This window comes from Corvus cornix, chromosome 5 (genome assembly GCF_000738735.6).
Source record: "Corvus cornix cornix isolate S_Up_H32 chromosome 5, ASM73873v5, whole genome shotgun sequence".
NCBI lineage: Eukaryota > Metazoa > Chordata > Aves > Passeriformes > Corvidae > Corvus > Corvus cornix.
This window is the reverse complement of record NC_046335.1, coordinates 54646859-54662162: the sequence shown is the minus strand read 5'-3', so window position 1 is coordinate 54662162 and position 15304 is coordinate 54646859. Positions and strand designations below refer to the sequence as shown.

General features: G+C 62.9%; 1 protein-coding gene across 1 annotated transcript; it reads right to left on the bottom strand.

Moving 5' to 3' along the window:
• Positions 1 to 396: 396 nt before the first annotated feature.
• Positions 397 to 14915, bottom strand: SPTB (spectrin beta, erythrocytic). The gene is given in 37 exon segments (XM_039552404.1): positions 397 to 570; positions 573 to 668; positions 1159 to 1201; positions 1273 to 1446; positions 1525 to 1694; positions 4149 to 4227; positions 4501 to 4610; positions 4695 to 4891; positions 4987 to 5071; positions 5145 to 5283; positions 5362 to 5606; positions 5750 to 6124; positions 6206 to 6410; positions 6660 to 6790; positions 7135 to 7410; positions 7508 to 7597; positions 7684 to 7899; positions 8027 to 8203; positions 8205 to 8291; positions 8831 to 8977; positions 9057 to 9147; positions 9231 to 9433; positions 9526 to 10285; positions 10373 to 10510; positions 10593 to 11460; positions 11552 to 11702; positions 11850 to 12152; positions 12236 to 12394; positions 12746 to 12863; positions 12945 to 13132; positions 13212 to 13324; positions 13519 to 13634; positions 13727 to 13807; positions 13890 to 13981; positions 14091 to 14264; positions 14441 to 14592; positions 14667 to 14915. Coding segments are annotated over 37 exon segments (6975 nt in total). The 5' UTR covers positions 14815 to 14915; the 3' UTR covers positions 397 to 492.
• Positions 14916 to 15304: the final 389 nt, after the last annotated feature.

Sequence of the window (15304 nt, the reverse complement as noted above, 5' to 3'; positions counted from 1 at the left end):
TCCCCCCTCTGCACCCACACGCTTTGGGGGGGGGTTATGGCTTTGGGGGCACCCAGGCACCCCCCGTGCGGGTGCTGGGGGGTCCATGCACACCTGTGGGGCGCACACCTGTGCCGTGCGTGCAGAGGGGGCCGGGGGTGCACCTGCATGCGGGGACACACGTGTGCAGACGTGTGCGTGCAGGGACACGTGTGGGCACGGGGGGCACACGCCTGGGGGGCACCTGCGGCCGCCTCCGCGCAGGGGTGTGCCTGAAGCGTGTAAATGTATGTATATATATAAATACAAATATATATATATACACCTGTGCACACGGACACGTGTGCTCGTGGCAGGGGGGCTGGGGGGCTCCTGCCCACGCGTGACCCCCGCGTGCCCCCCCAGACCCAGTGGCACCTGTACAGGCACCGCACACGCGTGTCCTCACGCATGTGTGGCCCCGCTGGCGTGACGTGGGGTGTCATTCCCCCCCCCTCCCGCAATCCAGGGGGGTTATTTCTTTTTTGGGAAGAAGCTGAAGCGTTTCTCCTTGTCCTTGCGGGGCAGGGGGGCTTCAGGGGGGCCGGGGGTATGGGCAGGGGGAGGGGAAGGCTCTGTGCCTTCCCACGGCTGCCCCGACACTCCATGATGGCCGTGCTCAGCCCCTGCAGCCAGGCCTGCAGCTCCTCCTGTGGGCATGGGGGGATGGTCAGGGGGGGTTCCCCATGCCCCTCAGCAGCATCCCAGCCACCCTCAGGGCCCCCTGGGTGATGCCAGTTGCTCCAGGTCTTCCCCAGGCACTGGGGGAAGATGTCCCCTTGGGCACTTCACCGTGTCCTTACGGCACCCCTGGCTATCCCCTGCCCCTCTGAGCCTTGCTGGCCACTGCTGACCACGTCCCCTGGCCATCCCTGTGTACCTCTGGTCACTGCTGGCCACCACCACATTCCCCGGACATCTACAGCCACCCCATGAACCCCTGGGCACCACTGGTGTACCCCTGGGAACAACCAGCCATGCTTTGTCCCTCTGGACCTCTCTGACCACCCCTGTGTCCCATGGGCACCACTGGCCATCCCATGCCCCCTTGGGCACTGCTGACCACCACCACATCCCCCAGCCACCCTGTGCCTGCTGGGCTCCACCAGCCACCCCATGTCCCCCCAGGCCACCCCTCACCTCATCCTTGCCATGGAACAGCCACTCACTGCCGTTGCTGAGCCTAGGGACAGAGCACAGACACCAGTGCCACGCCTGCCCACCATGCCACCCCGTACGGTGCTGCACCCTCACCTGAGCTTGAAGACGTGTTTCTTCTTCTTGTAGCCCGCGGGCACCTCGCAGCGGGCATCCCACAGCCCCAGGGGCTCCTCACCCTGGCACGGCAGCCCCAGCGCGCGGCTCTTGGCGTCCTTGAAGAAGGCGAGCTGGCCACCCCGCAGGACGCAGTACCGCGTGCTCCACGACCTGCGCCAGCACTGTGTCACCCTGGGGACACCGCCCCACCAGGGACACCGCGCTTGCCGCCGCCGCCGCCGTGCCTACCGGTTGGATGCACGCTTGGTGGCCGCCTCTAGGTCGTGTTTGCGGCCGAGGTAGCCCTCCAGCTGGATACTGCTGACACGGGCAGGCAGCGTGGCCGGCTCCTCTGGCTCCTCCCGTGGTGGCCGTGGGGTTGGTGACACCGGCTCCTCATCACCTGTCCTTGGCACCAGCTGTCGCGAGGCAATGGCGTGGTTACGCCATGGTGTCGCCCACCCACTGCCACTGATGGACCCATGGCAAGTTGTTGTCCCCTCCCATGGTGGCACTGGGCACATGGGTTGCTGTCACCAGTGGGCCATGGACCTCAGTCTGGTGGCCTGGGGGTGGGTCACCCCCAGGTCTCCATACCAGTGACCTCACCAGCTCCGGTATGTGGGAACTGGTGGCTATTGGGAGGACCCTACTGAGTGGCTGGGTGCCAATGACCCCATCAGTTCCAGTATGTGGGAGCTGGTGACTGCTGAGAGGACCGCACAGCATCCCCATGCCAGATGTGATCTCACAGTGAGTGTCTGCAATCCTGCAGTGAGCCCAGCCCCCTGGGACCCTCTGTGCAGTGCCAGTGACCCCGCCAGATCCAGTGTGTGGGAACTGATGGTTATTGGGAAGACCCCAGTGAGCATCTGGGACATGGTCCAGCCCTTGGACTCAGTGCAGTGTCAACGTGTGTGTGTGTCAACCTGTCCAGCTCCAATGTGCAGGAATTGGTGGCTACTGGGGGACCCCAGTGAGCGGCTGGGACATGGTCTAGCCCTTGGACCCCCAGATCTTGTGCCAGTGACCCCCCCCCAGCTCCAGTATTTGAGAACAGGTAGGTACTGGGAAGACCCCAGGAATCAGCTGGGACCCTCAGCACAGTGCCAGTGAAGCCACCAGCTCCAGTACACAAAAACTGGTGGCTACTGGGAGGACCCCAGTGAGTGGCTGGGACACCAGCCAGCCCTGGCACCCGCCAGTCTCGGTGCCAGTGTCTCCTCAGATTTGGGGTGATGAGGTTGAACCAAGCTAGATGAGCAGTCCTGGGAGCCACCTCAGTGTTGTCGCCAGCCCAGGGGACTTGGGGAGGTCCGGTTGAGGAATGTGGTGCCCGACAAAGGGGACACCCATCCAGCTGGGTGCCAGAGGAGGGGCTTGGCCAGGGCCCCTGTCCCCAAGGAGCCAGGAGATGCCCATGTCCCCAAGCAGGCAGAAGTGATCTTGTCGCCAGGTGTGTAGTCAGGGGTCTTGTCCCCAGGCAGGCAAATGTGATCTTCCCAGGGAGGCAGGAGATGTCCCAGGTAGAGGGGACTCCTGTCCCCAAAGAGGCGAAAGTGTCAGTGTTCCTGAGCAGGCAAAGAGCATCCTGTCCCCAAGGAGCCAGAAGATTCCCATATCCCCAAGAAAGCATCCCCTGTCCCCAAGGAGATGCCCATGTCCCTGAGCTGGCAGAAATGCTCTTGTCCCCAGGTAGGTTCTCAAGGATCCTGTCCCCAGGCAGGGGAAAGTGATCTGGTCCCCAGGGATCCAGAGGATGCCCGTGTTCCCAAGCAGGCTGGCAGTAAGCTGAGAGCACTCCTGTCCCCAAGCAGTTGAAAGTGGCCATGTCCCCAAGTAGCCAGAGAGGGTCCTGTTCCTGAGTAGTCAGAAGATGCCCATGTCCCTGTGCTGGCAGAAATGATCTTGTCCCCAAGAAGCCGGGAGATGCCCATGTCCCCAGGCAGGCAGAAGAGGCAGAAGGGGTTCCTGTCCCCAAGGAGCCAGAGGATGCCCATGTCCCTGAGCAGGCTGGCAGTAAGCAGAGAGGGCTGCTGTCCCCAAGCTGATGAAAGTGGCCATGTCCCCAAGCAGGCAGAAGGACACACTGTCCCTGAGTAGCCAGAAGATCCCCATGTACCTGATCAGGCACAAATGAGCTTGTTCCCATGTAGGCACTCAAGGATCCTGTCCCTGAGGAGCCAGGAGATGCCCGTGTCCCCAGGCAGGCAGAAGAGGCAGAAGAGGGAGAAGGGGTTCCTGTCCCTAAGCAGGCAGAGTCACAGCGAGCCATCGTGTCCCCGCGCAGGCAGAGCAGGTGGGAGGAGCAGAGAGCTGGCAGCCAGCACAGGGGCTGGCACACGGTGACAATGCCCTGTGGGCGACGTTGCCTTGCAGGCTGACAATGCTGCAGGGTGTAACGCCCCATACGGTGACTGTGTCTCTTGGGGTGATGATGCTCCACAGGGTGAAAATTCCCCACAGGGTGCCGATGATGTCCCACAGGGTGATAGTGCCCTGCAGGGTGACGATGCCCCGAAGGGTGCTGATGTCCCATACAGCAGTGATGTCCCTTGGGGTGACATGGTGGCCCCAGGGCAGACGCTCCAACTCTGGCCGCTGCACTGATCCCAGACACACGCATACACCATGGGTGCCACCCCCCATGTCACCCCAGGAGTTGGGGCAAAGGGGACCTGCAGCACCCCTCTGCCCGCCCAGCCTTTTTGGGGTAATTCAGCATTTATTCAACACAAGACAAGGACAAGGTGAGGGTTGGGCATGCAGGGATCTGTCAGCACAATGAGGTCACGGTCACGGGGGCATGCACGGACATGCAGGGACACTTTTTTGGCTGTCGGGGAAGGTAAAAGCTAAACTCAAGAACTGACCGGCTCTGGTCCATCCGTAGTGGGCAGCGAAGTGTCCTGTGTGCTCACATCCTTCTTCTCCTCCTCCTCTTCCTCAGACCTGCACAGGGAGACAGTCAGTCATCATCCCCATCCCAGACATGATCCCACAGGGGTTGGGCTGGCTGCTGCTCTCCTGTACTCCTGAGGGATGAAAGCCCTGTCAGAGTGAGGCTTGACCTTCATCTCTCCTCTTTATCAGCATCAGTTTATTGCTTGGAAAAGGTAAATTGCTAAAAAGCCCCTTAATGCTAAAAAACATCCTTAATGGTTTGAGAAGAGGGATGTGAAAACTGTGTCCTTGGTCACATGGAACGGTGGTGGCATCCCTTACCCGGCCTCCAGCTCCCCATCCAGATCCAGGCAGTAGTCGGGAGCCTCGGAGCGCGTCGTCCCATCCCGCACCAGCCCCTCACGCAGGGACCGCCCGCCCAGGAGCTCCAGCTGCCGGGGAAGGGGTGAAGGTGTTAAGGGATGGGGGGGACACTGAGGCAGGGCAGCAGAGGCCTCATCCCAAGCCTTCCTCACCGTTGTCAGCTTCCTGAGGGCAGCAATGCGCTCCTCCCAGGTGGCTGAGGACTTCTCAAAAGCCTCGTGCCGCTTCAGCAGCTTCTCCACTGCATCCACCGTCTGCCCGTAGTCACTGCTGGCCAGGTAGGGCTCCTGAGCCATGAGCCATGACTCGGCCACCGAGGCGTCACGGGAGAACTGGCACACCTCCAGCACTGTGGGAGGGACAGGCAGTGCTCAGCCCCTGGACCACCCATTCCACCACACCTGGCACCACCACGCTCCTCCCCAGCATCCCTGGCAGACTCACGCAGCCGCAGCCGCTCCCAGCGCTGCTCCCATGTCTCCATCATGGCTTTCCTCTTGTCCACCAACTCCACCAGCTTCGCCTTGATCTGCAAGGGGCTGCTGTCAGGGGGTGGCCCAGATGGCATCGCCCCCACCACCCCCTATCCCTGATTCCCTCACCTCTGGTGAGTCCTGGTGCTTGCGCTGCAGCAGCTTCTTGCCCAGCTCAATGCAGGTGGTGAAGTTCTTGCCCCGAGCATCCACCTCAGCCTTAATTCCCTGGTGATATCTCATCAGCAGCTCCACCGAGGAGACATCCCTGGGGACACAGGCACCAGTGTCAGTGGAGCCATCTGTTCCATGTCCCATCCCAGGTGCCCGCTGGGTGCATCCATACCTGGGTTTCTCCTGTGTCTCAATCTGCCGGACGGTGCTCTCCATCCAGGAGAGCAGATCCCGTGCCATGCTGAAGAAGCGGTGTTTGTCAGCCGTGTCCACCAGCCGTGCCCGGCGCCCACTGCACGCTTCCAGCAGCTCCTGCAGCGCTCGGGACACCTCCTGCTCCTGCTTCTGGATTCCAGCTGCCTTCTCCCCGGCATAGGCAGTCTGCAGGCGTGCTGCTGTCTCCCGAAACTGCTGCACCTGCATGGAGAATCACAGAAAGGCTTGGGCTGGGAGGGACTTCAAAGGCCATTGAGCCCAGTGTCCCACCACGAGTAGGGACACCTTCCACAAGACCATGGGGAATGCTGAGTGCTGGCATCCACGCCAGGCTGGAGCCTCACCTGTGCCTCCAGCAGCTGGAGGTCCCTCTCGAAGGCGCTGTGCATCCGGTGGAAAGCTTCCACTGTGCCGGCATCTTCTCCCAGATCCTGGGGCAGCTCCTTGCGCCGAGCAGCGATGAGGGCCAGCAGCTCTCCGCCGTCATAGAAGTACTTGTGGAGGTCGTGGGAGGCAGCGAGGAGCTGCATGCGGGTGTCGATCAGCTCCAGGAGGTCGGCCCAGCTCTCATTCAGCCCATCCTTCCACTCAGCTATGGTGGCCGCCTCGATGTGCCCCGCATCGATGAGGTCCTCAATGGTCAGGTTCACCCGGTCCACGCGCTCCTGCCCCACACTGCCTGTCTCTCGTGCAAACTCCCGAAACTTCTCCCGCAGGAGCTGCATGGAGGGAAGAGAAGAGTCAAGTCGCCTCCCTCAAGCCACCCGCTGTCACTGCCACAACCATCCCATCATCCTCACCATGACATGGTCCAGGTCTTGCCCCATCTCCGGGGAGGAGGCGACCACATCACGCTCGGCAATCCACTGCTCCAGCTCTTCCACCTCCCGCTTCAGCTGGAAGAGGTGTGACATGTTCTCCAGGCGCCGGCGGCGCTCCTCGGCCGCCTCCTTCAGCCCCGCGTAGTGCTTGTCCACCTGGCCCTGCAGCCGGATGATCTGCTCCCTGCGCGGCCCCGGCACACAGACACCCAGTTCTCACCCATGAAACAATGTCCCCAACCCACCCGTGTTGGCATCTGGGGGGTTTGGGGGTGAAGGACCCGCTTTGTGCTCCCCACGTCCCTCTGCGACCACCTCCCTGCCCAAATGGAGCACCTGACAGTGCCAGAGCTCCAGCCGAACCACCCACCCACACAATGCTGAGGGCACAGGGTCGCCCTGAGGGACAGGGGACACACGGCGTGGCACCTACCCCTCGGGGTGGCCGGCAGAGAGCAGCTGCTGCGCCCTCCCTGCCAGCTCCTTGATGGTTTGTCCATAGTCCTCGATGGAGCGCAGCTGCCGGACATGTCTCTTCAGCATCATCAAGCAGCTCTCCTCATCCTGTGGCATGGAAAACATCGGTGCCATCAGCACCTGGCATGGTAAGGGAACAGGGACTAGGGTCTAGACCCAGTGCCCACCCTACAGGAATGTCCTGGCTCTATCTGATGCCATAGGGAGAAATGGTGAGCTCAGCAGAGCATGGCATGGAATGGGATGAATAGTGTGTAATGGCAGGGGAATGACACATAAGAGCAGGACACACGATGGTGTGTCACACATGGATGATGTTCAACTGCACAGCGTGGCACCACCTGGGTCAACATTGGGCATCCCAGCAAGGCAGGGCCCAGTGCAGCACAGACCCCGCCAAACACGGAGCATCACATGGAATCGCTCCTCACCTTTGGTTTCTCCTCAGGTCCCATGAAAAGCTCCTGCTCGCTAACCCAGGCCTCAGCCTCATCAGCATCCAGGTAGTACTGCTGGGCCTCTCCAGCCTCCTGCAGGCGCTGGTGCCGGGCAGCTGCCTCCTCCTGCAGCGTCTCCCACAGTTCCCGCAGCTCCTGTGCCAGTACCGCCAGCTCCGGGCCTGGCTCCTCACTGCTCCCCGCTGCCTCTCCCCGGCTGAGCACCTCACCCAGGCGGGGGGCATGGCCTGCCAGCTCCTTCTGCAGTGTCTGCCAGCAGGAGGGAAGTCACAGTGAGAGTCACCCATGGGATGGATCCCAAGGGACCACCCAGAATGGTGGGTGTTGCTGCAGTACCCAGGCTCACCTCGTTCCTCTTGGTCAGGCGCTGCACGCTTGGGAGGTCGGTGCCGTGATCGGTTGACCTCGCCAGGGAAAGCCGCTCCTGCACCCACAGCTGCAGGAAGGAGCACCCAGTGAGCCCCCTACAGCACCCATGGGTAGCCCCAGCCCCCTGGCCCCCGCCACAGCGAGGATACTCACTGTCTCATCCTCCAGATCCCGCCCCAGCTGGTACATGGCCTTGGCAGTCTCCAGCTCCTTCCTCTTCCTCTCCAGTGGCTCCAGCAGCTCAAGGACTCGCTGCCGTAGCATCTGCTCCTGCCTGGTGGCATCTGGCACATCCCCGGCACCAGGGGTGCCCTGCCACCCCAGCTCCTCCAGCTCCTTCATCCACGTTCTCACTTGCTCTTCCAGTCTCTGGCGGGACAAATCCATGTGAGTTAGGGATCAGAGCCGAGATGGAGAACCCCAGTCCCATTTGGGAACAAACCCCATCGGGCCTCCTGCCCCTTTTCAAAGGACCCAGTGAGGTGCCAGCACCCACCGTCAACCTCTTCAGCAACAGGTTGGTGGCGGTGAGGTCCTTGACCTTCTCAGCGTGGCGCAGCTCCTCCTGCGCCCGCCCCAGCCAGCTCTCCAGCTCCCCATAGCTCCGGGCGTACAGGGCCGAGCGCTCAGCCTCGAACAGCTGCCGGCCCCTGTCCTCGGCAGCGCTGCGCAGCCCGGGCCCAGCGCCGGCGCAGCTCCTCCAGCCGCTGCGTCACCACCGCGCTGTACTGCGGCTTGCGTGTGGCCAGCTCCGTCCCCTCCTGCAGCAACAGCAGAGAGGAGGGTGGTCACTGCAGCATGGGGGCATCCCACCCATGCAGCAGGCTGGGAGCGTTCCAGAGTCATGGAATTGTTAAGGTTGGAAGACACCTCTCAGGTCATCGAGTCCGACCATTCCCCCAGCACTACCAAGGCCACCACTAACCCATGTCCCCAAATGCCACATCCACACAGCTTTTAAACCCCTCCAGGGATGGGGATTCTACCACTGCCATGGGCAGTCTGTGCCAGGGCTGCACAACCCTTTCCCTGAAGAAATTTTCCCTGATATCCAATCCAAACCTTCCCTGATGCAACTTGAGGCCTTTTCCTCTTGTCCTTTCCCTTGTTCCCTGGGAGCAGAGCCCAACCCCCACCTGGTTGCACCCTCCTGTCAGGGAGTTGTAGAGAGCGAGAAGGTTTCTCCCTGAGCCTCCTTTTCTCCAGGCTGAGCCTCCCAGCTCCCTCAACAATTCCTCATGCTCCAGACTCTTCCCCAACACCATTCCCCCTCTCTGGCCATCATGGTGCCAGCACCCACCGCCTCAATCTTCTCCAGCCAGCTCTGGTTGGGTGCCAGCTCAGCCATGAATGCCTGGTGCTTCTGCCACTTGCTGTGGAGACCACGGGTTTCTCCATAGGAGACATCCTGAGCCATCAGCATCTTCTCATCCACCCAGGCATCAAACTGCAGGGAAAGGGTGTCAGTGCTCAGCAGTGTCAATAGGGACCCCTGGGGGGTGCCACAAGCTGTGCTGCATTCCTACCTCCCGACAGCTCTGCAGGAAGGTCTGTAGGTCGTGGTTGTCCTGCATCAAATCCGCTGCTTCCTCCACCTTGTCCATGACAGCTCCATGCCTGGCAGGGGACCATGGATGTGCAGCGTCAGCCCTGCTGCCCATACACTACCCACCCACCCGCTGGCCCTGTGCCGGACTCACCGCTCCTGGAGAGTTTGGCACTTCTCAGAGATCTTCTCGGCAAAGATGTTCTCCTCAGCCACCAGCTTGGTGCCACCAACTACCACCTCTGGGACCTTCTTGGCATTGCTCTCCACACTGGCACGGAAGTTCTGGAAGCGGTGCAGGGCAGCAGCCGAGCCCTCCAGCGTGGAGGGCAGCTCCAGGTGGGACAGTGTGTACTCCTGAGGGACACAGCAAGGGATCAGCACACAATCACCCCTTTTTGGGGTGCCTGTGAGCCAAGAGACCCAAAGGACATCACTTGAGCACCCACCTGCTTGGTGAGGAGGATCTCTGCCTGCTTGGTGTCGCGAAGGAACTCCTGGAAGTCGCGGCACTGGGTGAGGAAGCGCTTCCGAGCCTCTGCCATCTTGCCCAGGGCAGCCCAGCCATCCTTCACGCCGCTCAGGCGCTGCCGCAGCCCCTCGTACTCGGGGTCCTTCTGGCCCCCCAGCACCCGCTCCCCCGCCTCCACCAAGGCAGTGAAGGCTCCTGCATGCTCCTCGGCGTCGCGCCAGGCAGCTTCGTGCCGCTGCAGCATCTCCTCTGCCTCCCCCAGTGACGCCGGCACCTCATCAACGGCCGCCACGGCTTTCTGAGCGCCAAAGAGCCACGCCTGGAAGTCATCCAGGTCCTGCAGGAAACTCCGGAGCTGCCCAGCTTCCCCTAGGGACGCTGCTCGCTCTGCCAGGGCCGCCTGCAGCTCATCCCAGGCGGACGTGGCCGCCGCCAGCTTCTGGGCCACTTCCACAGCCACCTCAGGCCTCTCCTCGGCCAGGCGCTCAGCTTGGGAGCGCAGGGCAGCCAGGCGGTCCTGGGCCACCGCCAGCTCCCGTTCGATGCCATAGAGCTTGCGCTGGGTGGCCAGGACGCCGGCCAGGTCGCGGCCGAGCTCGGCCGTGGCCTCCACTGCCCGGGCTTTGCTTTGCAGCCATTTCTGGGTCTCCTCAGACTCCAGGTTGTAGTTGAGGAGGCGCAGGGCTGAGCCCACTGCCCGCCGGCGCTCCGACACCAGCTCCCGGAACCGACCCCACCTGTAGGACAGCAGTGGAGGATGGCGGGGAACGCACCGTCACCGCGTCACCCGCTCACCCTGGCATCACCCACCACCGCCACCGCACCTCTCGTTGAGCTGTTCCCGGCACTGCCGGACCTGGGGGCTCCGGGGGTGCCCGCTGGCCAGGAGCCCGTCGGCTGCCTGGTTGACTGCGGCAATCTGGGAAGCCACGGTGGCCATGTCTTGCTCCAGCCCGTCCAACCTGCGGGAATGTCCAGGTTTAGAACAAGCAGCAACTCAGGACAGGGCACGGCAGCACTGCCACGGTGGGGGCTCCTTCCTACCTGCGCTGCGTCACGTCCAGGTCCTCCAGCGCCTGCGGCACCTCCAGCTCTCCCAGCCAGGTCTCCTTGGAGCCCATCCAGAGATGGCAGGCGTCGCTCTCCCCGAAAACGGTGTAGAGGTCCAGGGCGTCCTGCAGCTGGCGGCCGCGGCGCTCAGCCAGCGCGGCTGCCTCGGCGTGCAGCTCCCGCAGGGCCGCCAGCCGGCTCTGCGCCTCGGGGCCGGCGCGCAGCTCCGGCGGGAAGCCCTCGGCCTGCTGCGCCAGCCTGTCCAGCTGCTCCCGGGCGGCCGCCAGCTCGTCCAGCAGCTCCTGGTGCTGCCGCAGCAGGACGAGGGTGCGGGATTCATCCTGGCCCAGCTCCTCGGCGGCCGCCCGCCGGCGGGCATCCTGCAGCCCCTCCGCCAGCTCCTCCACCTCCGCCTGGAACTGGAAGAAGCCCTCGGCTTCCCGCAAGCCGCGCCGTCGGAACGCCGCCAGCTCCTCCAGCTGCGCCCACAGCGCCCGCACGGCCGCCCCCCGCTCCCGCAGCCGCTCGGCCGCCCGGCCTGCGGCTGCCAGCCCCTCGCCCACCGCCAGCGCCTGCTCCAGCCGCCCACCCCGGCTCCGCAGCTCGGCCTCGAAGGCGGCGTGCCGGCGCTGGAGCAGCAGCACGCCCGGCAGGTCCTTCCCGAAGTCCAGGGAGGAGTAGAGCTGCTCCTGCTCCTTGATCCAGCTCTCTGCCTCGTCCAGCTCCCACAGGCAGGTCCAGAGGGAGCGGGATTGCTCCAGCAAGGCTCTCCTCCGCGCCGCCAGTACCTGCAGCTCCCGCCGGCACATCTCCAGATGGCTCACGCGATCCCGGATGACTTTGGGGTCGCAGGGACGATAGCCTGGGCAGGGAGCAGGGTGAGTGGTCGTCAGTCCAGTGTCCTGCTTTCCCTTTGCCACACCAGGGATGCTGGGGTGTCCCGGCACACCTACCCTCAGCGTCGGCAAAGCGGAGGGCAGCAGCGCTGATGGCCCGGGTCTTCTCTGCCTGTACAGCCATGTCAGCCTCCAGCAGACGGTGGGTCTGCAGCAGCTCCTCTGCTTCCAGAAGGTGCTTCCCAGATTCGGGAGATGCCAGCTTCACCTGCAGGAGACCCTCAGCCATTACCCACTGACACCCAAAACTCAGCACCAGCACCCCAACATCTATCTCCCTCCTCAGGGAACTCCCACCAACACCTGGTGGGACAAAGACACTTCACCCGTGTGATACCCAATGCCCACAGCTCACCTTGACCTCATCCATCCAGTCAATGCAATGGAGCATCTCCTGGAAGAGGTGCTGCAGGGTGAGGTTCATCTCCAGGCGCTGGCGTCGGGCAGCCAGCAGCTCCAGGAGGTGCTCCCAGAGCCGCAGGATGTTGTCCTTGCGCCCGTTGATGCGCTGGATGTCGTGGTAGCCCTCCAGCTCCAGCTCCTTGGCCACCGCCTCGATGGCCTGCACTCGCTCCCTGTAGGCAGCTGTGTCCGTCTCAATGGCCTCATGCTTCTTCTTGGCTGCCTCCACCGCTGCCAAGTCCTGCCCAAAGTTGTCCTGCCCCGGCACAGAGCCCGAAGTGAGGCTCTGGTGGAGCTCCCCAGGGTGGGGGTCCCCAGGGTGGGGGTCCCCGTCCTCACCTGGGCCACCAGGCGCTGGTTCTCGCTCAGCCAGGCCTCCCGCATGGCTGCTTTGCGGTCGAAGCGCCGCGCCAGCTGCTCCAGCTTCTCCTGACGGATCAGCTCGTTGCGCAGCGCCAGCTCCCGCTCATGTTCCGCTTTCTCCAGCTGCTCCCAGGCCTGGGGGAAGGCGGCAGTGGACAGGTGGCACCTGTATCCCACGTTCCCCCACCACTCATGTCTTGTTCTGCGGGCGAACCCCACCAGGACCCCCAGGTGGTGGAAGACAACCTGCTATGGGATGGATCAGTCCTGCCCAGGATGGATTCAGTGTGTCCTGGAATGGACCTGAACTGCCTCAGGAGATGGACTCAGCCTGGCCCAGGACCCATCCCAGCCTGCCCAAGGACCTGAACTGTTCTCGGATGGACCCAGTCTGCCTCAGGAGAGGAATTAAATTTCCCCCAGGAGATGGACCTGACTTCACTGCAGGAGACAGCCCCCAGCTACTGCAGCAGATGGAGCCCGTACCCGGTTGATGTCGGAGACCAGGCGGCCCTCATGTGGGGTGTAGACACGCTGGTTGTTGGCCCTCATCCGTGACTGGATGGTGAAGAGCAGCACCTCCAGGTTGCCCTTCTCCTGAAACCTGCCCCAGAGAGAGCTCAGCGTTGGGCACCCTTGGGTGCCCCACACCACCAGGCAGGCACGGGGAGCAAGGGGCTCTTACTTGGGGGGCTTCTCCACGGTGCGGTACGTGCTGAAGGCTTGCAGCTGGTGCTGTACCCCAGCCAGCGAGTTGGCGAAGCTGCGGCTGTTGAGGGAGGCAATGGTCTGCTCAATCCAGGTGAGCAGGTCAGATGCCAGCCCCCCATAGCCCTCGATCATCCGCTCTGTCTCCTTGGCGTGCTCGATGACCTGCAGCAGGACCAGGGGTGAGCGTAAGAGGCTGGCACCCCAAGAGAACACCCCTGACCGCCTCAACACCATTCCCTACCTTGCCCAGGCGCCTTCCCTCCACCTCCAGCACCTTCATCTTGGAGAAGTAGTGGTAGAAGGCCACCACGTAGGTGATGATGGACTTCTCATCAGGGTTCTCCGTGAACACATCTGCCCAGTGTGAGCGAGAGGTGTCACTCCTGACCCAACCTCAACCCACCCCACAGGCCACCATGGCCTCATGAGGTCCCTCCTGTGACCACCCATGCCCTCCTTCCATGTATTGGGAACCTCTCTGTGCTCCATGGAGCCCGGGAATGTCCCAGGGGAAACTGAGGCAGGAGGATTGGCAGCAACTGTCTCACCTTCGGGGTCGAGGAGAGGGGTGATGCCCAGGTGCCGCTCTGCCACACTGAACGCATGCTCTAGGTTGTGCCGGGCATTGGATTTGGTCAGGTTTTGGAAGTCAACCAGCTCAGGCCTAGGGACAGAGGGCATGGGACAGGGGTGACACACCTGTGGGACATCTCTCAGTGCCACTGACACCCTGGGGCCTGCTGCCGTGCCACCTACCTGTGCTTGTGGATTAGGGCATTGAAGGCCAGCCCATCCTTCCAGCTCGAGGTGAAGTTGGTGACATTCACATGGGGGTACCTGTGATGGGGACAGGGTGTCACTGTCACCCTCTGGATACTCCTGGACCCTGATGTGGTGGCATGGGGGTCCCACCACCTACCCTGCTGTCTTCATCTGGCACCAAAGCAGCAGTGCATCCCTGGCAGAGCGTGTCTCCCGGCCCTCCTGTGTCTCCACGATGATGTCCTGGATCTGGGGGCAAAAGGACATTCTAGGATTGGAAAAGCAGTTCCATGGAGGATGGCTCCCACTTGGGAATGAGGTGTGGAGTGGAGGGATGCCCCAAACCACCTGTCCTCACCTGGAAGCGGAGGATGATGGTCCAGATGAGGCCGAGGACAAGACGGTGGTTGCCATCCACAATATCGTGGGAGCCCATGTTCTCCAGGTGCACCCGCTGCTCCTTCAGGAACTGCAGCGCCTTGTCCACGTTCTCCAGGCAGTGGATCCGCATCCGGCCCTTGGTAGGCTTGGGCTGGGGCATGACAGCACTCAGCACCCTCCCCTCCACACCAGGTACCCCAAGCCCTGCCCAGGGACACCCCCATGCCCATGCTGCCACCACAACCCTTGGCCAACACCAAGAGAGATGGTGTGGTGTGGTGTGGCAGGCCACAGGTCCCAGGGTCTCCAGCTGGATGGGATTCCTACCAAAAGCTCTCCTGACAGCACTTCCAGCAGCTTGATGAGCACCCGCCCGTCCCGGAGGTCCATGTAGAGGTCTGAGATGCGGCAGGTGACACGAGCCAGGTGCGAGTTCACCCACTTGGTGAAGGTTTTCTTCTGCACGGCCTCCCGCTCGTCTGCAGGGACAGTAGGAACAGGGTCACTGACAGCGGGGACAACCCAGGTGGGACCGAGGGGACCTGCCACCCACCTGCCAGGGCTTTGATGCGGGAGCGCTCAAAGAGCCGTGCGGAGCTGTTGTCGTTGTCCAGCTCATCGTCGGACGCATCCCAGCGGACATTGATGCGGCTGTACTGCTGCTGCAGCTCCAGCTGCTCGTAGTCGTTGGCCGAGGTCATGGTCCCGGTGTGCCCCGGCCCAGTGGCCGTCGGCTACCGGCGAGGGACCCCTGGGGGACAGCGGGACAGTGAGCATTGGTGCGGCCACAGTGGCTCGCCAGCCCTGCGGCACGTGGGGATTTGCGGCTCAGAGCTGTGGGATAAGCTGCTCAGAGGGATTTAGCCTCGCCCCACCCAGGTGTTGGGGGGGCACCTGGCAGCTGCCCGCTCCAGGACCCCCATGCTGAGCCGTGCCGAGCTGTGCCAGTGGCTATTTACATTGCTGTGTCCCCACCCAGGTCCCTCTGCCCAGCTGAAACCTCAGCCCAAGTCCTCAGGGGTTTCCCCCCAGTCCTTGGATGCCCCCAGGTAAGGAGCTGCTGCTCACCCCCAACCCGACCCCTGTGCCACTCAGGGGCTTCACCAGCACCGGTGGCAGAAAGTGGGTGACAGCTGCTGGCAGGGGGGGGCCACCCACCCCCGGGGATATTTGAGACACAGATAGGACATG